The sequence below is a fragment of the Trichoplusia ni genome, chromosome 5, assembly GCF_003590095.1.
Source record: "Trichoplusia ni isolate ovarian cell line Hi5 chromosome 5, tn1, whole genome shotgun sequence".
Lineage (NCBI taxonomy): Eukaryota > Metazoa > Arthropoda > Insecta > Lepidoptera > Noctuidae > Trichoplusia > Trichoplusia ni.
Window position 1 is genome coordinate 13,089,864 of NC_039482.1, and position 24,019 is coordinate 13,113,882.

Sequence of the window (24,019 nt, forward strand, 5' to 3'; positions counted from 1 at the left end):
GTTGACTGTACTCGTGAGGCCATACAAATTCAGCCGTTGTACAATTTCGGCTTGAAGAGGGAACCCAAACATCCTGTATAACGGCCTCATAAACGTTCAACTTAATTTCCATAGGAAATGTCATTTGGAACGAAACATCGATAATAAACAGCTGTCAGTTTCCACAGATCAAATATTGCTGAAAATTTAGATTGTCCGATACCATAGAATACTGGTACATATTTAAAAGTTAATGAATGAAGCATAACTTGGTGGACTTAGTCGCTGAATATCTGCCACTCGACCTTCAACTTGAAGAAACAAAGACAATTTTTTGGCACGAATACTCTAATCATAACTCATTAACCATAAAATATAGCAAAGAAAACTAAAGATTTAATTGAAAATTAGAAAAAATAGGTATTTATATTGACCGTAAAAACGAAACACCTTCATTTTCACCTTCATCTTTAATGATGTCTTTTTCTCATCCGGAAAAACTCTTACAAAAAGGATTTTATGACAAAAAAAATAATGAAACCTATGTTTGCTACTTTCATACATTTTCCCAATATATCTCAAAGTTATTGCATTTCCAAAAACAGATCAATATCGTCTCGCTGTCGTGTCGTGAAGTATAAAACTTGCCAATAGCATCAGGAACATCTCTGGCTGAATACTTGAATGTGCATTGAGTTTCTGAATCGCGGCGAACTACGAACTGAATCAAATTGATTTTATAAGTGCCTTTGAAAGGTTTATTGACATAATATATTGAAGGAATATAATATTTTAAAAAGAGTTTAATTTTTGTGGAGTGACTTTACTTTGAATTTACCAAGAGTATATCATTTTAATCAAAGTTTCTTACAAACTTTGATTAAAATGACAAGTTGAAACCGCTGAATTAGGAATTAAAACCTTTTTGCAATCATTTTATTTGTATTTGTTATAATTAAATTAAAACAGCTTTTGGCATGTTTAAATCGTATTTCATTACGTTCAGTCCCGCATTTGTATACTATCAATCAAGATCATTCATCACATTCATTTTAATGTAAAATGCTACTACAATATTTTATTTTGAAAAGAGTAACTTATGGAGTTTCTTGCCGGTTCCTCTCCATATGAATGACACTTTGGGACCGTGCAACTAGAGTCAGTAATGTAACGTTTTAAAAGTGCCTGAGAAACGGCCTATTTGAAATAAAAACTTTTTGATTGATTTGATTGATTGATTGATCACCATTCACCTCATCGCGATCGTCTTTGAAACTCCCAACGATTTTCATTAATAAAGTTTCTTACATATGAATTTCTAGGGAAATATCATTAAGATTTTCAGAACGACACATCTCAACAGTCTTATATTGCAGCCTTGTCGCTAGAGTATGCTATCATTGAAACCTACATCACTCTGGCTGTCATTTAAGAGGCGAGGAAAGTTCTCAAAGCTCCACAAGGAGTGTATAAAGTTTTAGTTGAAAAGGCCGCAAAAACTTATCCATTATACTTAGGTATGTGCTACTCTACCCTTAATGATGCGAGCTAGAAGTTTATAAAAGCCTCGCTATACAGGATGTAGAAGATATGTTTGTTAGCATCGTTAGAAGTAATGCTCGAATATAAAGAACTTCAGAAAGCGCTACTTTTTAAAGTTTAAGCTAACTAGATTTAAAAAGTATTTCTATAAGTATCATAATCTTAGTGGAGAACGGTAAACTTAACCCGAAAATGAATAAATAAATATGAATCGAACGTGTAAGCTACGACTAACATAGTTTGAATACATCTTTTCTGTTAAAAGATACTTATTTTGTTACATTATCGTAAAAGAAGAGAAGAGGTAAGTATAACTAGCTGTCAAATACGATCTAAGAATGTCGTGTGCCTTGTCTAAATGTTTTTATTTGGTAGCCTATACTGTCCCACTGCTGAGCAAAGGTCTCCCTCGAACCCTTTCCCCTAAATCAATAAACCCACGAAACCTTGAAGTACTCCAGGCGGTTTGCTTTTAATTCACCAAGCCTCTAAATGCTTTGGAGTAAGAAAAGTGGATTTGTGATTCTTCCAATTTAGGTTCTAGGAAACGATTTTCCCAATTTCAACTTTCTATGCAACGATTCATTGTTCTACGAAATTTCTGGATCTAATGTCAATCGTTATGGGAGTTTATCTGTTGAGTTCTTGCTTCCTTACTCTCAGTCTTCTGGGACGACAGGAGCAAATAGAACTAACAGTAATATGTGCTTTCTGAGACTTTGGGATTTAGCGCTTAGTTGCTAACTTCTGAGAGTTTGTTGTCAGGAAAACCCTATAACTTTAACTTAACACCACCTGAGTTGCAGAGTTCGGATGTTCTTTTTCATGTGGTTTATGAACAAACTTGTAATCTGGTGAGCTGTGCCTGTACCATGAGGTCTTATAACAGGCACATTGCTGTTGCGCAAAGAAGACAGCACGATACCCCAAACGTAGAAGTGTCTCGCTTCCACATAATCAAAACTGATGCTTCAACAACTAATAGTAGGAGGACAGCTCATCCGAAGGTTTCCAATTTGGATTAACGAATGTTATCTAGGTTACACACATATTCCGAATTTTCGAGATAGCCAAACAAATCTGCTGTTTTAAAAACAGGGTTTATTTTGCATGTTTACTATGAGAGACGATCAAGATAAGCTTTAACTGATGAGTAGAGAGTTAAACCGACAATTCCTGATAGATTTTATGGGTTTATTTTGGCCCAGTTATACCATCGCGTCATTGAGAATCAAAACATTCCCGAAAAATTAACGTAAACTGCTTATCAATTGAACTTAGTAATACAACTTTTTGTGTATATCTAAAATATGTTATTTTGCTATAAAACATTAATTTTGGAACAAATACCTTAGCTGGTCAAAGACCTTCTGATGAACACCGGAATCTTCTGCCACATTTCAATTAAGCTGACAGTTTAAGTAAGCCAATTAAACACAATATCTTGTATATATCCACCATTTTGTTCCCATACGATATTAATTGGCTGTCCTTGTTTCTGTGTTTCTTAGCGACCGTTGTCGGGCGTGGAACCGTAATAATCGTATTTAATATAATCTATATTACTACTTTTAGTAGTGGACGACATCAGAAGATACGCAGGCTAAGACTTGATGCAGAGGGCACAAGAGAGCAGGAAATGGAAGAAAAATGCGTTAAGGACTGGACAAATATTTGCTGAAGAAGATGATAATGACGATGATGATGATATTAATACATTTACTATTTTTATCTCCCAACCAAATTTTAAAAGGAAAACATAATTACAATAACTTTCCGGACATACATAGGTAAAGACAAAAGCAAATCAAAATCCTTAGCTCAAGGTCGGCGATTTGTGGATGTACCAAAACTGTTTTTGTCACCAAACAACATTGTTAAATGTAGCTTAGTTGTACGGAACCCATACGTATAGTAATTTTTAACGGAGCCCTCAGTGTCACGAGTCCGTATTTTAATCATCATTATAAATAGACACCGAATTATGAAAGATTATAACAAACTGCTCATTCTATTTGCGTAGGACGTAAATCGAGAATTATACGAAATACCTATCTATGGAATTTATATAATTGTGAGAACGGAAACAGGTGGAAGCCGCGTCCAAGTTCATGTTTGAAGTATTTTATTTCAAAAGTTATTTTCTGATCGTGCCTTCTTTCAAGTAAAACATTTTCTTGTGCTTTTTTTGGAACTTAGAGTATTTTTTTACCTTTGTTTTTATTTCTACCGTGTATTATACGGATACTATACGTATGTATAGATTTTGTAATTATATTAAGTAATTGGTTTATGGACAACCTATCCATTTTAACTTTATTGATAGCCAAGTCCAAAATAAAATTATTTTAATAATTATGATATTCGTAAGGCAAGGTTTGAAGAAGGACAGCTGAAGATCGAGCTTAGGGGCGTGCCGTGAGGGAGGCTTATGTCCAGCAGTGAACTAAGACGGTTTGATGATGATAACGAAAATACAATTAGGAACAAAATGCTCATAACTAAACTAACGTATAATAATTCCATCTCTAGCCAAATAATGATTTCAAACTTAACTAATAGTCACACACATGTCAATAAAAATGTTGTCAAACCAGACCAAAATTCAACCCAGAACGCTCATTAAAATTTTCACCTAAATGTTTCCATAGTCCTTAAGCCCGCTATGAGCCGCGAGCATAGAATGACAACTAAGCCCGAAGCACCGCCCCGCGGGTCTAATGAATGTATTACTGAAGTACTCTGTACTATTGTGACTTTCAGACTGAAATAACAGAACTGGAAGATAAGGAGACAGCTGTAGTAGATAATAAATCAAATGAGAGAGATGGAAATATAAATTTATAAGTTGTGTGGAAGAAGACCAAACTATAAAGGATTGTCGAAGGTAAAACCGAGGAAGACTTTAGTTGGTAGGTTAAACAAGGCGTGTTAAATATCAAAATGATTTGTTTTAAATAAAAATTATGCACACACATTTGTTATATACCGTTAAGAAATAGACCGGATGAGAACTCACTTGAGTAATGATTAAGGCACGCGATTTTTCTCACATTCAGCGTTTTCCGAAAAAACACGCAATAATTATCCACGATCTAATCTCCATCACCATGATTCAGATGATTAATCACCTTCAAAAACGATGACCTAACCTAACGTTACAATTGCCAAGAACAACAACTCCAAATTAATCACTATTCAACACCGCTAACAGATACCTGCCAAACATCCAAACTTGCAATTTATCTTCAAACTACCCGCAAACGATAAATAATCATAGTTCAATCCAAAGTCCTCAACATCAGCCGATGGGAGGCAAGGAGTGGTGGCATTAAGGGATTCCCACTTAGTAATAACATAATTAGATTATCAGCTAACTACCAGGCTTCGTGGATCGCCTAAATGAAACTGGAAATTTCACATCGCATTTATAATAAGATTAAATTTTCGTTTAAGGATCGATCTTGAGGAGTTTCCCTCATATGAAGCCTTGTGATTAGATAGAGGTATTATTACTGGATAGTGGATACCATAGGCGGACTTTATCGATTCTGTTACTAAGCCACGTATAGTATATACTTATATATCTGTGTCTGTTGTGATCGTCATGTAGGTCACTTCTAGAACTTATTAATCTATGTTGGGTACAAGACATTTAAAGACTAGTAATTATGGATATGAATACATGGAACTTGGATAGTAATTCTTAAATAATTACTTCTTTGCATTTTCTATAAGCAGATTTGTTCAGCTTACAAGTGTTCACGACTTTGTCGCGAACACATGCAAGAAAGAGTCCCACAAGAGCTTAATCGCCTACAAGCATTTCTCCAAAACAAGTCCATTGAATACTGCAACTTGTACAGAATACACAAATACCGGATTATGCGAATCGGAGAGACTACAATAAGGACTTCAAGGATTCGGTAAAGGAAAATGAATTACCACAAAAATTATAACTCATCAAATTGGTGATCATACAAACCGTTATTTAACCTATATTTGTATTTATTTTCTGTTTCATACACCATCGGTAAAATTTTTAACTGTTTAGCTATTGTAGTTCATGACTTCTGGTGGCGGCCTGATGACACCTGAGTCTTCAATGATCTTCCAATTTTACCCTTTAGGAAAAAAATCAAACTAATGAAGATATTCTCATTAATCAAAGAGAATTGACGGTCAACATTGGACGCAAAAGTATGTATACCCATAATTAATTGAAAGACAAGTTCTGGTATAATATGCTCGTAACAATTTTTCTTTATATTTCACCGAGCCTATAGTTAAATTAAAAACGTCCAGCGCTGCCCTGCCCTGCCATTAAAACCGTAAAAGCTGACTAGACTTTGATGTTATGTCTTAATGAAATTATGAAAACAAAGCAAAATCGAAACGTAGCACGCACAAAAAACAATGTTTGCTTTATAAATTCTTTGTGAGTTTAAAAACAAATTTTATAGACGTTACAATAAATTTAAATAGCTCGCGATATGGATTCGGAATGTTTGTTTGTATAGCCGTAAAGTTGCATATTGCCGGAAGAACGGCCATTGTTAATAATCAAACGTTTTATGGTTATGAATTAATGTTACCCGGAATAAAACCCTATAGAAGTACCGTTGAAAGATATAGTTAGTAGTATTTTTCATTAATAAACGGGTGTAGGTAAACAATGTTATAGCTGCCCTGTAAGATTTATTCAAGTGCTTAGCGAAATAATTCCAAAATATCAGCGTCTTTTTCTCTCCCCAATCTATCTTTGAAGATACTGAAGGCAAAAAACAGAGGATTAAATTTAGGTACTTACGGACTCAATTCAAGTTTTTATATCGCTATTTAAATTAAGCTTACCAACGGCAATTTCAAATTGAAACGCTGAAGATAACTAGATAGATTGTTAACTGTTTTATTCAGCTGACTTGGCAAAGAAAAAATGTCCTTAGTGAAAAAAAATCAACCAAACAACAAACAAATTTAAATACTCAATTTTGGACGAGCGATTAACGAGCTATCCAAATACGTAATCCCCATCCTTACCGCGTCAATTAGATCTTGCACCTTTCATCTTTAATTTATGAAAATCTCTGGAAGATAACGCTTTATATCTATTATTCCTTAATTCCAGTTTATGACGGAAAATCGTATCAGCTGTTTGCCGCCCACGCCAAACAAAAGTCAGAACTGGGTTACTGGGTTGACGTTTAAAGATCTATCATATTTTTTATATCTATTACATATTTCTTTAACATTGGAATTTTACTTTAAGGTATATCTTCACCTTGCTCTAATATTAAAAGATATGAGGTAAAGCCAATTGGCGTCTTCAGCGCAAAATAATTAAAACTATATCGGGGTTCTTTCGATTCTAGCGTGCGTTGTCTAATATGACAGTGACAAGGGGTTCGAACCGTAATTATTAATGTGCGCTTTTGAAATGGAATTTTATAAATCGAATAAGTTATTAAGATCATAATTTTTATTCAACCCACGATCGAAAATAATATCATATCGAAAAACGATCGTCTCAAATCAAGCGTGTCCATTGGTTTATAAATTGACGTGCGATTACTTCAAAAAGCGACTTTCTTTGTAGACAGAAACTTTGGCAACCTCAACTACATCATTTCTTTCATCTACATTATGATCTTGTTTAATAAAATGAATATTTCCTAAATTGGCTGGTACTTCGGCGTCTGTTTTTAATATAATGGCAGCATATATATTATCCCTTTTATAATCATGTAGTGCCCTCATGGCTGAAGAACCGTCACAATGCCTTTGAATAGACTTCTATTGTATGAACACAAAAGTTCTATCAAAATGAGGCAGTGAATATTGAAGTATGTTCCACGTCAGCAAATGTGAGCAAAATCTACAATGGACCGTACTATTAGAAAAATAGTGGATTGTAAACTTCAAGTTTTAAACCGACATCTTTAGAAACTCGACTGGAGTGTTTCCTTATCAACTATTGTTACAATAAGCTCCCTAAAGTTAAGAACTTAGAATTGTAAATCAAAATCCGCATAAACTAATACCAATAAGCAATCATCACCAAAATGAAACAGATAAAACTGTAGGAGCTAGTGGTAGACTTTTTCGCTTATTCATAAGTACTTTGACATTTCAATTCCATGCTTGCTTTAGGACCATCTTCGTCATTAGATAGAGTTCAGGATGGCACTACTACATACACCTGGTAAGTAAGGGTCGTATTGGTCTCAAAAGATCGACAAATCTTCAAACCTGTTAAATTTTATTCCAATTTAAGTACAAGTATCGTAATATACATCCATGTACATAAACAACCTTGAACGTAGCACCATCCGGGCATTATAAGACTTTTTATAATCGATTAGAGTTTATCCGTAGGACTTGTACTGTCCCTTAGCTGAGATAACCGCTAAAAGTCAATGCTTTTCTATGTTCTGATGAAACTAAATTTTAAAAGTTATACTAATATGGTAATTCGATCCAAAAAGGTTACACCTGTCTTCATAGACTTCATAGAGTCTGATAATTGTAATTGGTTCGAAAAATATTAAAGTAATAAAAAATATATTTTCCTCTCAAATTCCCCTTATTCTTCGATAGCCGTAGCTAGCTATCCCTGCAATCATTTTGACCTTAAAGTTAACGCCTTGGGCGTTAAATGCTTAAAGCTTTCTCCTAGGACAGGCCTACGTGACCCCTAGACGTCCGAAAGGTATACACACCCTTGTATATGCATTCAAAGTAAGTGAATTACTCAATTCTCCAGCTGTCCAAAAGTGGAGTGTTTGTCTTTCTATACATAAATGGTCACAGAAACCGGAATTTGCTCCTTTAAACATGAGCTTTTCGTTTTAGTTCTTTTAACAGAAAAATATCTCTTCTATCGTTAAGTGCTGTTGTCCATTTTAATCCCATTTTCTCGCTACTTCATATTTTATTCAGATTTATGCAAATTCTAGATAGTGGGTTTTAAAATTGTACTTCTAATAAACTGTAGTCAACGATTGTATATTTTTTATGACCTATTAGTGCTTCTGAGGATATAGGATAAATTTTAGAAATAAGAATTTATAATGACTACCCAAAGAGTATTTGTGTGGTGTTGTAGTATACATATATACCTACATATTGTGTCGAATCAATCAATTAATTTAAAGGATTCTTCTGTCCTGCTTATTATACGGTACTTTTAACAAAACATGCCACAGTTAAAAGTTTTCTTATTTGAATTTTCGGCCTGTTATTAAATTTTTGGAACTTAAACTATGTATTATGTGCCTGTAAAGCTCTGTTCGCATATTACGGCAATAAAACGTGAAACTCACCGTAGAGCCCGACGCATTGAGCAATCCAATCCCACAAACAGTTATCATTATCACACCCATATCCACTTGGCATCGCTATCACAATTATCACAAAACAAAACACGAAAAGTCAATACACGCCACTTACAACTCGTAACATCTCCACAAATTTACGCCATATTGAATTTCCATGAATGCAAAAATCGAATTCCATTTTAGAAAATCAATTCAACTGTTGGCGGGATTATTTGACGTTTTGATTTTTTTTTTATTTTATGATGGTGGGGTTTGTGTGCGAGGCACAGGCGACACGCCTGCGCGGCCCTCCCGACATTTCGCGACTGAGCGAAAGCGTCTATAGAGTCCACAGTACCTGTTACATTTTACGATGGTTTAGCGCGTGCGTACTACTCGACGAGTACGGAACCATTAAAGGCGGCGTTTATTATTAAGTTTGTATAATAGCCGTTGACAATTTCTTGATTGTTAGTTAGGATGCAATTAGAAACGCAGACGGATTGAGCGCGTCATTCGCCATTTCCGCTTGTTCTATTTTTAGATGTTACAACTGAATCTGTTTTCTCCTACGTTAAGCGTATTTGTCAATCGTACCAGATTTCCCTTTGATTGACGAATCAATATGAAAAGCTTGTGTATATTCATGACACTTTAAAAATCGATAGCTCACCGTAGTGTTGTTTAAATTAATAGTAGATCGATAAACCTTAACTAATTTTCATAAAGGCAAGTACTAGTAAGAGATAAAGTTTGTGTAAACTGCTAACAATTTATTAATTAGCCATTAATAAACTCTTTAGTACTTGAAGTCCTCTTAATGTCTGGAACATTGTAATTTGTTAATACATAATTGAAGATTGGATGAACTTACCTAAGTGAATTCCAATTGTAATTTTTATAAATGTAGACTGAAATATAATTTCAAAAGAAACTGGTTTTTATAAGAAGAGAGCTTTTTGTTTTCCGAACATGTTGATTTCTCTCTCTAACATCTCAAACAGATGCGTAAAGGTTTTCCCATACTTCACGTTCCTTTTACTCTAATTATCAGTTTAAACGAATATTTACCCATTAGAGAAAAGTTAAGATAATTTTATTCGACGCTAAGACCTTGCGAATCAACGCAAATTCAATACAATCAATAATTAACGCGCTGCATCCACGCATTCCTCAACCGCGTAAATACGCGTCGCGCGTGTTGAACTTATGCATGGATTGCGTAAGCCCGATGCGTTCTGTTTATAACGGCTTCCTCTGCATGAGATTTTTTTAATTTTTTTTAATTTTTGTCCAGCAAGTCTTCAGGACTCATTTTACCTAACCTGGATTTTATAAGTAGGCTTACGGAATAGTGCACATCCACAAAGGCTAGTTACAAGTTTTTGCAGACCTCACAAAGATCATGTACCTAAGGTTAATCTATAATTCAGAACACAAAGTCGTTACACAAAAACAATGAATAAGTTACTACATAAGTGCCAATACGCAGCCAATATTATTTTAAGGAGGTTCTAAAGGTTTGCTCGCCACCTCTTTCGCAGTAAAGGGGTAATAAAATATTGGATTTTATGGCTTCAATAGGCTCTAAGTGGTCATAAGTTACACCTATAAGCCGGGAATTAACACTTCCGAGGCGTAAACGTTTAGGGCTTTCAAGATTAAAAACAACGTTTGTGGTTTAATAACGAGACTAGAAGTCTAGACTGATTGAGGATACTCCTCTATTTATTAAATGCCTGCAAAGTGGGAAAAGTGAGGCGACGATTTGAAAAGCTTCTTCAAATATGGAAGGTTCGAATCCAGACACGCATAAACGTATTTTCCTATTCATGGATTACAAAGTGCCAAGGTACAAACTTGCTTTTTGAGAATGTTTAAAGCCCCGTCGTCTGAAGCCAACTGACGATTTAAACTCTGATGACAAGTTATCACTCTGCCTTGAGTTTAAACTCTGGAAAAATTAAAGAAATAACGGCCAAATTGAGAACATCCTCGTTTCAATTTCTGAAAGTTTTTTCTCAAATTCTTAAGCTCAGGCTTTTAGCACAAAAATGTGTGTCGTGTCAATTTCTACTAAATGAATACTTATTAAACGCTGACTTTTTATCGAAATTGGAATTAATTATAGAGTACTTACTCTTGCTGTTTTTGTGTAGTTTGTTTAGATAATGAGTGACAGATAAACGAAACTCCCAAATTTTTGAAGTCCTTTTAGATTAAGGTTGCGGAAAAGAGACGAAGCTCTATGCCTGTTTCGCTTGCACTTCAGTAGAAGCTTTACTCTAAAAAATTGTGGTAGACACCGATTGGAGACCGGCACACCCTGTCGTCATCTCTCCAAGACGGAGGAAGTTCGACCAGCGAACAAAAAAGCACACAAGTCACTAATCTTCTTTAGATTTTCTTTTAAAACAAAACAAAATACTTCTTCAGAAACCCTATTGTTTTAAACTTCCACGAGTTACCTATATTAAAATATAAAGTAATTTAATTACTTTACAATGTGTTTGCAATTTGCAGGAATTACCGGGTGAAAAGCAATTATTTCTCATTGTTCGCCACACAAAGGTCGGACAAATCTTGTAACACCGGTTATTTACCGGTAACTGACTCAGAACGATGTTACGTTAAACTAAACTTATAACAGGCAGTGTAAAATTAACCTAATTCCTACCATTAATTATGTATGTACCTTGGATATAATTAACCTTTAGAGGTTCTGTAAATATGTAGCCATGAAGGCATGTATGTATAACCTTTTTCTGAACTTTTACACATGGTTTCTGATCTTAACCTGATAAAGTGAAAACTTTAGAGACAATTGCCGAAAAAATAGCATCATTAACATAATTACGAGGGATACTTTCCAAACAAAAACTAAACGAAGCCAATAACAATTTTCGTAGTTTAATCTTTTCGAATAATCCACTTGTGTTTAATATAAACAGAGAATCTGTTGTGATAACTAACACAGCTTACACAACGCAAGCAGTGCCTCTGTCTATAAGAAACCTACATGTTTGTTTAAGATTAACAATAGCATACGCTCGCGGCGTCGCTCGCCCACACTGCTACAATTAGACAAATTAGTAGGTGTTGGAAGGAAAGTCGCTGTATTCTATGAAAGTGGAGAAATTATCTTCTTAGCTTCGGGGCTTTCAGAAATAAAGACATGGACAGGTTATCTTACAAAACAAACATTATTTATAGGTTGTTGATTGTCCTGGCTTGTGTCTATTTTGGAGCTTGTTATTTTTCGATGGTGGTAATTTATTAATGGTAAAAAATAGGAATGAATCTTGAAAACTTGAATAGTCTGCAACATTACTTATCAATCACTGTCAATTTTCGTACTAACAAGTCCTCATGACTCTGGCACTGTGTAATCCATGATTGGGAACTCGAAACTGGTCGAAAGTAAGGAATCCCGCTCTAGCACGTCCCCTAGCTCCATCTAGCATACCTGACTCCACAGCTGGGCAAAGCTCAACCTCAAATTCTTCAATGATGCTGGACCACATGAAACCAGCCCACATGCTGAGCGTTTTGATCTTCCACTAACTACCGCTTCCTAGCCTGACCAGTTCGATGCTGTCCATCCGCAGGCTTCCCTTGTGTGGTAACCTTTGCCTAGCGGTCATTGTTGAGTATAATAGTCAACTATACCTTGCAAAAGTAAGTACGAGTAGTGTAACCATCTCATCATAATTACGAATCGGTCTCACGTAATTTATTCCATTATATTTTAATGGAGTGTGTTTCTATCTTACGTTCCACACTAATTTTAATGACGTCTGAATAGAAAACTATTTAGACAACACCCCTTTGATTAGACCCTAAAATTGTTATTCATAATGATAGGTTGAGTTGCTTTTAATGGTTCTATTATCATACAAAAATAAAACAAATAAGCAAAGCATGTCATTTAGTTGAATTATTTAGTTCAAACACGTGGCACATAAGTATATACCTTTCTGTAAAGGACACGCGTAGGTAGATAATTAGGTAATTATTTATTAGTAGGTAGATATTGGTCTTACTTGGTAACGCCTACAACATTATTTTTCACTTCCGAGCTACATTATTCTTCAATGGCTTGTTGCGGTGCAAAACGACGTAATAATTAAAGAATGATAATAAATATTACTGCTGTTTCTAAATACGGCCAATTTCAATAATTTTCACCTATGATTGACGCTTTACTGCAAAATATGAAATGTCAAATGATTTGAGGCCATTGCGGAAATTAAATTTCGAATCCGAAACTATTTTCATAGACAAGTATCTACGGCAGAGACAAACCTTTGACCAGGGTGTCGCAAGTTGGCGCGCGGTGAACTTATAACCCATACGTTATCTGTGCAGCACCTGGTTTGAACCTGGCACGGATCCAACTCTTGGAATTAATACCGTTTAGTCCCAACTACGAGTAAACACGGAAAACTTATTAGATACCTGTTGTTTCCAAAGACGTTTGGGGGGAAAATGTTTTTGACGGTTTGGTACTGTCTTTTAATACTTGCTAAATATGGTAGAGGTAAGAGGTCGTCCAGAACTGCAGAATTTCGTTAAGTAATAGTGTTTGCTAAACTATTTACCTAACTAAAATCTCAATTAAAACTTAGAATTATTCCTAGATAGAATATCGGGAGATCTGTTTTAAAAAAAAGTTCGCTTTTAAACGAATAATCAGCCTTTGAAAGAATATGCCATTGATTTTTTATAAAAAGAACGAATTTTCAAAAATCCGCATAAGGAAAAATACAGCTCGCTGTTCTGGCACAAGATTAATTAAACTACACGGCACCATGCCATATATTTATCCACGAGAACAATATTCTCAAAAAATCGAATCGCAAATTACTTCCACACCTCAATTTACACTTAAAAGAGCCATATTTCAGATAATGAGGTAAAAAACCCTGTCTGTGAGCGGCCATTCTCTTCATGCAAAGAATGCGGGCACAAAGGCTTTTGGCAATGAAAGGATCATACGGCCGACGATTGCGCCCTTATCTATTGAGCTACGGAAAAGGCTATTTCAGCTGTAGCAAGGTTTAGATTAGGGTAAAATTATTTTATCATTTAGTCTGATTGGTTTTTGAGTGCCATTGACTGATTTGTAGTTTATGGTGAAAAGATTACCTACCTATCATTAATAGCATGGGCTTTAGATGTTTTGCTAGAAATTAGATTAGATTAGAATATTCTTTATTGTACACCATGGAATTACTGCAGTGATTCTTAATACATACAATGTTAGGGCACAATGGCGGAGTAGAGTAGCTATATGTTTTACTTTTTCAATAGTTTAGTATGTATTTAAGTAATTGTATTATTAGATGGATATTCATTTGAATTGCGAATTTAATTGATATTTTTTGAAATCATGGTAGGTAATTACATTCCTGTATTCATTTAATCTGGGCACCAGTCCGTCGTACATATCATAGATTTGTATGATGAATAGGTAAAACTTCCCGATCATTTATAAAGCATTGATAACAATAATGACCAGTCTGTCTGCTAGTAGCTATTAATTTTGTCTAGCCGTGGCATAGACCTATGCCACGGCGTACGTGATAGTTACCTTTATCTAGATATTTACTACATCAATACAGATTACAGACATATTAGTATTTTTATTAACTACTCAGAAAACTACCTATTACCTATTCGGTTTAGCAAAACCAACTTGAAAAATAATGTCCTTCAATCACAATTTGGTGTCTTAAAATTAATGTATGTTGTGGCTTATTTGTTTTGTTCATCACTAATTTAGTTAAAAAAGTTAAATTGAAAGATTTTTTTAACTAACTTAATGTCGTCTATACATTTCTCCCAGTGTGATCGTAGCTTAACTTCTAACACCTGCAGTTACGCTTATGTAAAATGTTGAACGCTCCCAAATGTATAACAAACATAATTACATTAAATCTGACGAATTTACGACTATTTACGTTACCTCATAAATAATTTACAATAACGGTCCCATTACGAGTGAGTTCCGAACTCAATGAATGTTTATGTTAAGGAGCGTTCGGAATTAACGAACATGAATAATTCTACCGCTCTATTTTGTTGATTAACTCGCTGCCGCGACCTATTTAATACATGCATTCCTTTTGATACAATGTTTATAAATAATGAAGTTATCAAAACAGTTTATAACAAATAAGATATTGAGTTTTATTGAACTTATCGTGTCGATTAACGCCATCTATTTACGAAATAAATGTTCTGAAGTTATTTACTGCTGCTAGTTGTTTTAAGTTCAAATGACCACTAGATGGAGGTATAACTCTAATTCGCTAAGAAACTACGAGATGGCACTGTTTTACGATACGCTGAAAGGCCAAGGGTCCTTTGGCTTGTGATCGGACCGAAAGATGTGTCTATATATCTACTTACTATTGTTTATTGTTGGATAATTTTTTGGAACTCAATTGGAAGTCAAAAAGCTTTTGGTTGCCAATTTAGGTACTGTTTAGTTCAATATGTTCCGTAAAACGGGGTGAATAGAAAGGGTTATAAGCACTTGGTCCCACTCGCATTTCGGCCTCCCTTCACAAATGGTCACATTCGTGATTAGTCCTATTCGTAATTCGTCCCATGCAAGTAGCTCAAGTAGCTTCAGAAGAAAAGTATCTTTAAAAATAATTTACGTCAAGTAACATCAACACTAAACTTATTTAAACTACCTGCCTGTATTACCGATCTTTGACTGATATATTATCCTACTAGGGTAAGGGATTTCAAAGTAAACACTCAAAAACTTAGGTCTTAAACTTTATTAGGCTTAGCCTTGTTTCTGCGCGAGCTCACGAGCCTTCGCCTTCTCGAGCTTAGCGATGCGCGCGTTGGACTTGTTGCCGAGGACACCACCTCCCCAGTGTTTGCGGAGCTCTTCGTAGCGCTCGTTGAAGTTGGTCTTGATGGCTTCCGTCACCTTCGAGAAGGCAGCGCGGTCGCCAGACTCCACCTGCGAACGAGGAAAACATATTTCAGTAAAGTTCATATGTTTGCTGTGTTTATCAGTTGACTAAATGGCATCCTCAGATAAAATCTATTGGTGGTAGAAGGGTTGTCAGCAAGGCTTTCTGATAGCAAATAAATCATCATTACATGCACTCTTTGTAACATATACATTAAAATGAAGCAACTAATTTACTAAAAACTTAAATAACAAGAACAAAAGTTCACTACTAAACATCAAAAATTAAGGTCCTACTAAGATAGTAGCAATAACAATACTAACATGTGTGATTGCAACGCAGGTGCAGGTCTTGCGGTGCACAAGGGCTCCCAAACGGGACTTGCCCTTGACAATACAGTAAGGCACACCCATCTTACGGCAGAGGGCGGGCAGGAAGAGAACCAGCTGAGGACAAAAATAAAATAAATTAGACAAGGATGACAATGGTATTAATATCTAAGTTGTTAAGAGTGAGGGTTTGAGCTCAGAGTCAACAATCTTCATGCAGCTAAAAATATCGTGATATTGAAAGCCTCAGGTGAAGAAATTCTAACATCATAGCAACCCTAAGTCAAATGGTAACTACTGTAAATAGTTATCTTGGGCAGTTCATCAAATAATTGTCTCTTTTTGAAGTAAAACTTCTTTATCGGGGTTGGAGAATTTTTTTTCATTATACATCATTTTTTTTTACTCAAGCTCATACTCAATCAAAAGGAAGAGCTTGACTTCATGAAATAAAATAATAGCAAATATATGGTCACTATAGTAAACTTTTTCAACTAGAATAAAGAAATAATAATAAAATAACTCACCTCAATGGGGTCGACATCATGGGCGATGACGACAAGCTGTGCCTTCTTCTTCTCAACGAGCTTGGTCACAGTGTTGGTGCCAGCACGGATGGTGTTGGGCCTCTTTGGTGGAGGCTCGTCTTTCTTGGCAACCTGAAAGAGGACTAATGTTATCCAATGTTCTAAGAATAAAACATTTTTGAGGAGGTATTAGATGGCATCAGAGATCTTGGTGGTTAGAGGTCTTCATGGCATTCTGAAGTTTTTGTTATGCATCATGTCGATAGAACTAAACACACTAAACAGATAGAGGTAATCATAGTAATTCAAACATTTTGGTATAGGAACTTCATCTAAATAGTAATGATAAAATTCAAGAATATGACCTTTAAACTCATATTTCAATTCAGAAGAACAACAATGATCAGAGATTTTAGTTTTCATTATATGTATTTTTATTATCTGAACAGCAAAGTGCACATTAAAGGACACTTGGATTTTATACTGGAACGACACAAACATAGCTAATATTACTAAATAACAGCATCCCTATCCATATTAACTCATCAATGCTATGAAATATACAAAAAATCTTACCTTAGCTTCAGCAGCCTTTTTTAGGCGCTCTTTCCTGACTGCCTCAGTCTCTGGCCTGTATTTCTCCAAGATCTTGAACAGACCTTTGGCTGAAACACAAATAATCTATTTGAAATAATGAATATATCTCAATGCAGCTTTAAATTATGTAGAATGTTGTTTCAGAGTTAAAAAGCTCGTATATTTTTTAGGATAATCATAGTGATTCAGTGTTGCATTTGGTATTCATCATTTTAAGTAGTAAATAGTGCAATGTGATTTCTAAAACCCGGTTTTTGGTAAATTAAAACTATTTAATTGTAATACTTCTAGTTTTAAGTTACATAAAATTAAATCACATTACGCCACACTAACTAAATCTAACTTATTCCATATGACATGAGAAGGATAATGCCAACAAACCTGTGGTCTTGTCAAGTGTCTGGGTGAACTGGTTGATTGGTGGCGGCACCTTGAGACGGCGCTGGAGCACTGCCTTCTGGCGCTGGATGCGGATGTACTTGGGCCATCTCACGAAGCGGGACAGATCCCTAGTGGGTTGGATGTCCTGGCCTGTTAGAGTTCAGACAGTAAATAGTTTAGTATCCAGCCAATGTAATAGGTTAGTACTGTAAATCATAGTAAAGTTTTGGTTGTAGTGGAAGTTAAATTAATGAATTGTTTTGATAAGTGATTAATAGAATAAACCAAGAAATGCTTCCTACCTAAATTTAGTTTAAAGATTTAGGCATAGAACAGAAAAATAATATGGATAGTGTTCAATTGAGACTAATCAGTGTTAAAAAGCTCGTATATTTTGTAACCACATGGTATTTCGGAATAAGGTTTACATCATTTTAGTCTCAAGCTCACTATATTACTAAATAATCGCCTACATCAAGTAATTCATAACCTAGTAATGTAGTTGTATGAAGTTTAAAATGCCAAATAAACTTTGGCGCTATTTGTAACAATGAAAACACAGGAACAACATCATTTAGCATCTAATGTAAATATAGGTTATATGTACGTAAAATTTAACAATAAGCTTACCAATAGCAAAGTTCTTGGTCCTCTTCTCGAAGAGTGGGTTCACAATCTTTTTAGGTTCAACTTTCTTCACGACCAAAGGTGCGGCCGCTACCTTCTTGCCTACCTTCTTCTTAGGCTGAAATTATAATAATACAACTTGAGTCATGTGCTACCGTACGAAGCACGTTGTTACCGACAGCGGAAGTACAAGTTATCACTAGAAATAACACTTGGTCAGACATCATGGCATTGTTTTGAGGTTATAGAGGTTGATTGGAAACATTACTTCACATTATGACGGAAATTGATTATAAAAAGCAACAGCAACTAATAGTGATTATTTAAGTTAAATGCACCACTGTATAATGTACCTGGACATAACAAAGTGAGAAGTTTTGACTTCAAAAACAACGCCAGTCCCACAAACATGTTACGATGTAAACTTCACGGTAAAATCACTTTTTCTGATAAAAATAAAGTAATTAACTAAACGCACATGGCTTTTACCTTCTTCTGCACCATCTTGAACGAGTTTTATACTAGTGATCTAAAGGCCACGAAAAGATACGTGACCTAAAGCGAACACCAAACTTTCGGCGAAAATGGCCGAAAGAAAAAGATCTGACAGCACTGGAAAACGTCAAATGTAAACGTTGGTACAGATAACACAACTCCTCGATACTAACGCCACCTATTAACTCATTTGAAACCAGAGTATTTGAGACAGTGCCACAGATGATTAAATAAAGTATCTCGTATATTAATTTTGTTTAATTTTAATCTTCAATTAAATTATATGTTACGAACTTCTTAATTATATTTTATGTTTTCATGGTAAGTTTAAACTAATTGTTTCGTAATATTTACACAAAAAAAGAAGAGGGGATTGAATATAACTAAGTGTGTATTGTCTTTCAGAATGTTTATTTTATATCCCTATCGCCGTTGTTACGACCAGGCAATTGAATCACCAAACTATACTGAATTGGATTGAAATAAAATAGCGTCAACGATTTTATTGAGTCATAAAGTGAACAGCTTATTGCTCTAAACAAAATTGTTATAAATTGAAAATGAGTTATCAAAAGTATTTGGTTGCTGTTTTTGGTAAGGTTTTTTCTTGTAAAAAGAATAAAATACTAACATCACAATTTTACCCTATTACGTGATAAACATGAGTAAAATATGTGCACTATGTCCTTGTATTATAACTAAATGAAACAATTTTATTTTTTCAGCTCTATTTCCGCTCACTGACGCGGTCAAAGTCAACATGCAAGGATCGTTAAGTTTCGGAAAAGAAGTTATGGATACTTTAACGCGCTATATAGGAACGAACTACGCTTTACCAGTATCAGGTCGACGGTCAATGTCATATTCGAAAGAAACAGATGTTCTTTATATAATAATCAAATCAACATACTTATGTAGGGATCTACAATTCTGCGACGGTATATTAGAAAAATTCTTAAATGATTACGTTATGTATCTGACAAAGTCCATAGAATCTATTTTCGAAGAAATACTCAGTCAGCGCGAAGTTAACGACGAGGAATCTCAAGTAGTCAAGCAATTGATATTTGAAGAAGAATTGAAGAAGTGTCTGCGTGAAATAAGGAAACTGCTCAGAACTATAAATCTGAAAAGCACGCAAGAAAGCGGACCTTACTTGTGGATAGAAGTCATAAAGAAGATAAGTCTCATGTTCCAAACGGCGGCCATCATGTTTGCTGTGGACAGGTTAGAAGGTACAGAGACCGACATCGATGTGGTTACGAAGAAATTGACACAGAAATTCGTCATTGCAACAGTAACAGTTGAAAGCAAGTACGAAGTCAAACTCTGCTCGGAATACGAAATCTGCTCCAAGTCATACGAATGTACGAAATCTTTAAACATCTTGCTTTCGTCGTTTAAGGACATGGAAGATGAGAAGGTAAAGAACTTCATTCGTTATGTGTCTGAAGCGTTTTTGGACACTAAGTTTTACAACCAACTAAGCGAAGTTACTGCGAATGAAATGCAAATTATACTCAACGATATGGCTTATTCGGACAACGTTCCGGCAAAAGAAGTTTTGCTGACGATTCAGAAGACTATAGAAGAGAGACTAAACTCTATAACAACCAAGACCTACACAGCAAACGGAAGAGACGTGGAGCTAGTCCACGTAATTCTTTCTGACATGGATCATTTGTACAGCAAGAGAAAAGTTGATCCCTTTCATTCTTTCTTAAGCAATTTCTTTGAATGGTCCCGATCTGGTGCCAAGTTAGGGACCCACGTACGTACATTATTAACGGATATAGAAGATCAACTCAATGAACTATCTGATGATCTATTTTTAAAACTTGTGAATGAAGTGAAAACGTTTTTGGAAATCACCGTCGATCCGGAAAAGTAAAGGACGTTGTAAAGTTGGTTGTTTTATTACTTTTTAACGATTGCTAGGTTGAATTTGTAGGTTATCGGAAAGAATGTAATTTCAATATGTCTTCTAAGTACTGTAGAACACGGTTGATGTAAAAAACAGTTTGCAAGAGTCTGATTCACCGACTGTATCCTCCCCGTGGAGGCAAATATCCATGAGGATTTCCCATCATACAAAAAAAGAATAAAAAGAAAAAGGTACTAGTTACTTTCTGTTAACTTCAAGTTAGACAGCTAGAGCTTCTTACTAACAGTATACGATTAAAGAAGCTCGTGGCTAAGCTATAACCGCATAAGTGATTCGATTCGGTTAAGCTATGCTTGACGCGGTTGGTCCGTAAATGGATGACCATCTTTGTCATAACGAGTTCCTCCGTGTTTCGGAAGGCACGTTAAATTGTGGGTCCCGGCTGTTATTCCTACATCTTTGACAGTCGTTACAGGTAGTCAGAAGCTTGAAAAAGTCTGACAGCCAGTCTAACCAAGGGGTATCGTGTTGCCCGGGTAACTGGGTTAAGGACGTCAGATAGGCAGTGGCTCCTTGTAAAACACTGGTACTTAGCTGAAACCGGTTGGACTGGTAGCCGACCCCAAGCCCAACATAGTTGGGAAAAGGCAAGGCCAATGATGACGATTAAATTTTGCCTCCTCATAGATACAAAACCAACTTTATGAATAAATATTTAGCATATAGGTATGCTAAATATTTATTCATATAAAAAGTTCGATTCCTTACATCAAACGGTCGGCCATTAGGGAAAATGACTGGCAAACCTGGAAATGATAAGACGGATATTTAAAATGTATTTATGAATTGTATGTGCCTGTCAATCCATTAATCATTCTTGATGATAAGATTATCCTCTTTTCACAGGACTTCCATTTTCCTGGTATTCCGAATGCACATCGATCGACGTAGGTCGGATAAATCCTTCTTTTAGGAATTTGAGTATGACATCTTTGTGTTTTGAAAAAGCGTTGATAATATTTACATAACGTACCTAGCTAGGATTGTTCGTTTGAGCTGGTTCTGGGTTAAAACTGGAAAACAAATTAAAAATGTTTGAAAGTTCAAGAAATCTTAGGCAAATTAACTTTTAATTCGTTCAGAATTCATTAACAGTTAGTAATTGTAGAAGTTCCTCCGTTATTTGTAATTACGTGCGATTTGAAGAAAACTTTCTAATAGGTAACTTAAATAACGGAGTAATTTTAAGTAAACAATATATTTTCTATAAAGCTTGTAAAGTGAGATATTTCACTATTGGGCAACGGCTTAAATAAGAACTTAGGGGAAACCAAATACTAAATACGAGTACCTACATCCAAACGTCTGCATAGCATCAAATATTTTATCTCTTATCTCAGGCTGCATACTGTACTCACTTTCAAAGTCTAAAATGGCGGGTTTTCCGTTAATCTTGTGAAGGTCAGTTACGATGAAGCAGCAATTACATTAGCTGGCCTAATTACTTTATACTTGGCACTAATTACTGAGAGGATGCATCGAAGTAGGTCGTGTTTAATCTTAGTTTAAAATAAAGAAGAAAGTTTTTTTTTTATGTAACGATTAACGAACCATTAACGGCATTGAATGATAAAATTAATAAAAATTTTATAAAATTTGAAAATAAATATATATTATGTTCGTGTTAGAGATGCGCCGAATAGTGGTTTTACCGAATAACCGAATGCCGAATACTATTCGGTTTAAAGTTTACCGAACCGAATATTCGGCCGAACTATTCGGTTCTATTTTTTTTTGCCTCGTTGCGTAAACAGGTTTTAACATGTCCTTACTTGCTGCCCGCAAGATTAAACATTTTAAAAACTGTTATTTTTTAAGTGTTAACTGTTTAGTTTCAGAAATAAATATTACTAGCTTTTCGCCCGCGGCTTCGCCCGTGTCGAGGACGGTTATATCACGTTTCCAAGAGAACTCTTCAAAAGTCCGGGATAAAAACTATCCTATATTCTTTCTCAAGGTCAACTCTATCTCTGTACCAAAGGAGAAAACCAAACTCCATAAAATCTTGGGCCTGGCGTTACAGAGCTAGAATTTTGCCATAAATTAGAGAACTTAGGGAGATTTCACGAGCCCAATTTTCACGTCTCTCAGCAATGGCCAAATTGGTAAAATCAGACAATGTTTAAGTACATGTTAGTCTAAGCGAAACCTCCTTTTTAAAGTAAAACCTCCTTCTTTAGGACCTTAGTGAAACATCCTTCTTTAAATCCTGGGACTTAAGACAAGCAGTCCGCTAAAAAAGATGGAGCGCTTAGCAACATTCTCTCTCTGCTGTCAGTTGGCATCGCTGAAACATCTCCGTCTCCTTCGTTGTATTTATTCTGCATAGCAGCCATATTGTTATTTTGATTGCCATTTACATTCTTTTGCAGTCATTACGAGTCTGATGTATTAATGTTAAGTTACCTTTGTCATGATTTGGTTAAACTGCTTGTGAAGTATCCACGCCTTATTTTTTTTAAACTGTCTTCACTCCTGGTTTCTAAGATTAGGTTATTTTTTTAACTGTTCTACACTACATTTCTCATGTAGCATGGGTGTGTTTACAAACATTCCAACTCACATACACAAACTCCCAGATCCGGGACAACTGGCAGTAGTTAATACAAATATTTGTTCCGTGAGGGAATCAAACCTACTACATGCTGCACACCAATTGCTCACCACGACAATTAAATTAAAAATATGTTTTTGAGGCTGTTTTCTACATATGAAATGCATGTTCTGTCATGATGAGGTTTAGGTACCTACTTAAATAAAAGCGGTGAATTCAGTTTAATATTCGTGAAAACCTCAGCAGAAAAATATGTTTGCTAGATAAGGCCTACTTACAACAATAATGACATATTTAAACATTGTAATTACTACCAGGGGATTTGATACCATCTGAAATTACAGTAAACTGAGATTGCAACAATAGGTTTATTAAAATAAAAAACCGTGTTATTGAGATCTTTCTTTAAATACCACCTTCGTTAGGATTATCATAATATAATAATATAATAAATCATTTTATTATCAGGCTACTAAGGCCCATAGACATATACCTTACAGACTAACATGGAATTTATACAATAGTTGTTAGTATTATATAGCTTAAAATTAAATTAGTAAGCTTCCTTATACTACGTCTTAGTGCGTTCTGGTGGAACTTGTCCGCGGAAGCGACGGAACACCACGTTCTGAGGTCAGAAGTCTTCATTTAAGACGAGATGCAGGAAGCAATTTGGTACTCGCAACACAAACGCCTTGTAGTTGACGTTGCGGTTCGACTCCAGCTCCTGCACCCTCAGCGTGTATTTCAACTTCTGGCGCACATACTCGACGATACTCTCTCGCTTCA

At 35.3% G+C, this 24,019-nt stretch overlaps 3 protein-coding genes and 1 non-coding gene across 4 annotated transcripts in view; 1 reads left to right on the forward strand and 3 right to left on the reverse strand.

The window, feature by feature from the left end:
• Positions 1–8,891, reverse strand: part of LOC113494562 — a 122,956-nt gene extending 114,065 nt beyond the window's left edge. Inside the window, exon 1 of the mRNA XM_026872953.1 lies at positions 8,844–8,891. The gene's annotated coding sequence lies outside the window, so the exon portion shown is untranslated. The remainder of the gene's footprint in view (positions 1–8,843) is intronic.
• Positions 8,892–15,613: 6,722 nt separating this feature from the next.
• On the reverse strand, positions 15,614–18,864 carry LOC113494564 (60S ribosomal protein L7a). Its single transcript, XM_026872955.1, has 7 exons — positions 18,726–18,864; positions 18,240–18,354; positions 17,610–17,759; positions 17,208–17,296; positions 16,632–16,763; positions 16,099–16,221; positions 15,614–15,822 (listed from the first exon to the last, which is right to left on the reverse strand). The coding sequence occupies exons 1-7, from the start codon at positions 18,738–18,740 to the stop codon at positions 15,640–15,642; spliced, it is 807 nt and encodes a 268-aa protein (XP_026728756.1). The 5' UTR covers positions 18,741–18,864; the 3' UTR covers positions 15,614–15,639.
• Positions 17,975–18,047, reverse strand: LOC113494638. Its single transcript, XR_003400666.1, has one exon. It is a non-coding gene; the product is annotated as a small nucleolar RNA SNORD36 (small nucleolar RNA).
• A 74-nt stretch (positions 18,865–18,938) lies between the features above and the next one.
• On the forward strand, positions 18,939–20,906 carry LOC113494563. Its single transcript, XM_026872954.1, has 2 exons — positions 18,939–19,325; positions 19,457–20,906. The coding sequence occupies exons 1-2, from the start codon at positions 19,292–19,294 to the stop codon at positions 20,620–20,622; spliced, it is 1,200 nt and encodes a 399-aa protein (XP_026728755.1). The 5' UTR covers positions 18,939–19,291; the 3' UTR covers positions 20,623–20,906.
• The last annotated feature ends 3,113 nt before the right edge of the window (positions 20,907–24,019 follow it).

What these genes read in the sequence shown, in the direction of transcription:
- LOC113494564 (XM_026872955.1), bottom strand. An exon ending in GACCAAGAACTTTGCTATTG is followed by an intron (nt 17,760 to 18,239) that starts GTAAGCTTATTG and finishes GAACTCTAACAG; the next exon opens with GCCAGGACATCCAACCCACT. An exon ending in AAAAGGCTGCTGAAGCTAAG is followed by an intron (nt 16,764 to 17,207) that starts GTAAGATTTTTT and finishes GTCCTCTTTCAG; the next exon opens with GTTGCCAAGAAAGACGAGCC.
- LOC113494563 (XM_026872954.1), top strand. Translation starts at nt 19,292, where the DNA reads ATGAGTTATCAAAAGTATTTGGTTGCTGTTTTTG. An exon ending in GTATTTGGTTGCTGTTTTTG is followed by an intron (nt 19,326 to 19,456) that starts GTAAGGTTTTTT and finishes TTATTTTTTCAG; the next exon opens with CTCTATTTCCGCTCACTGAC.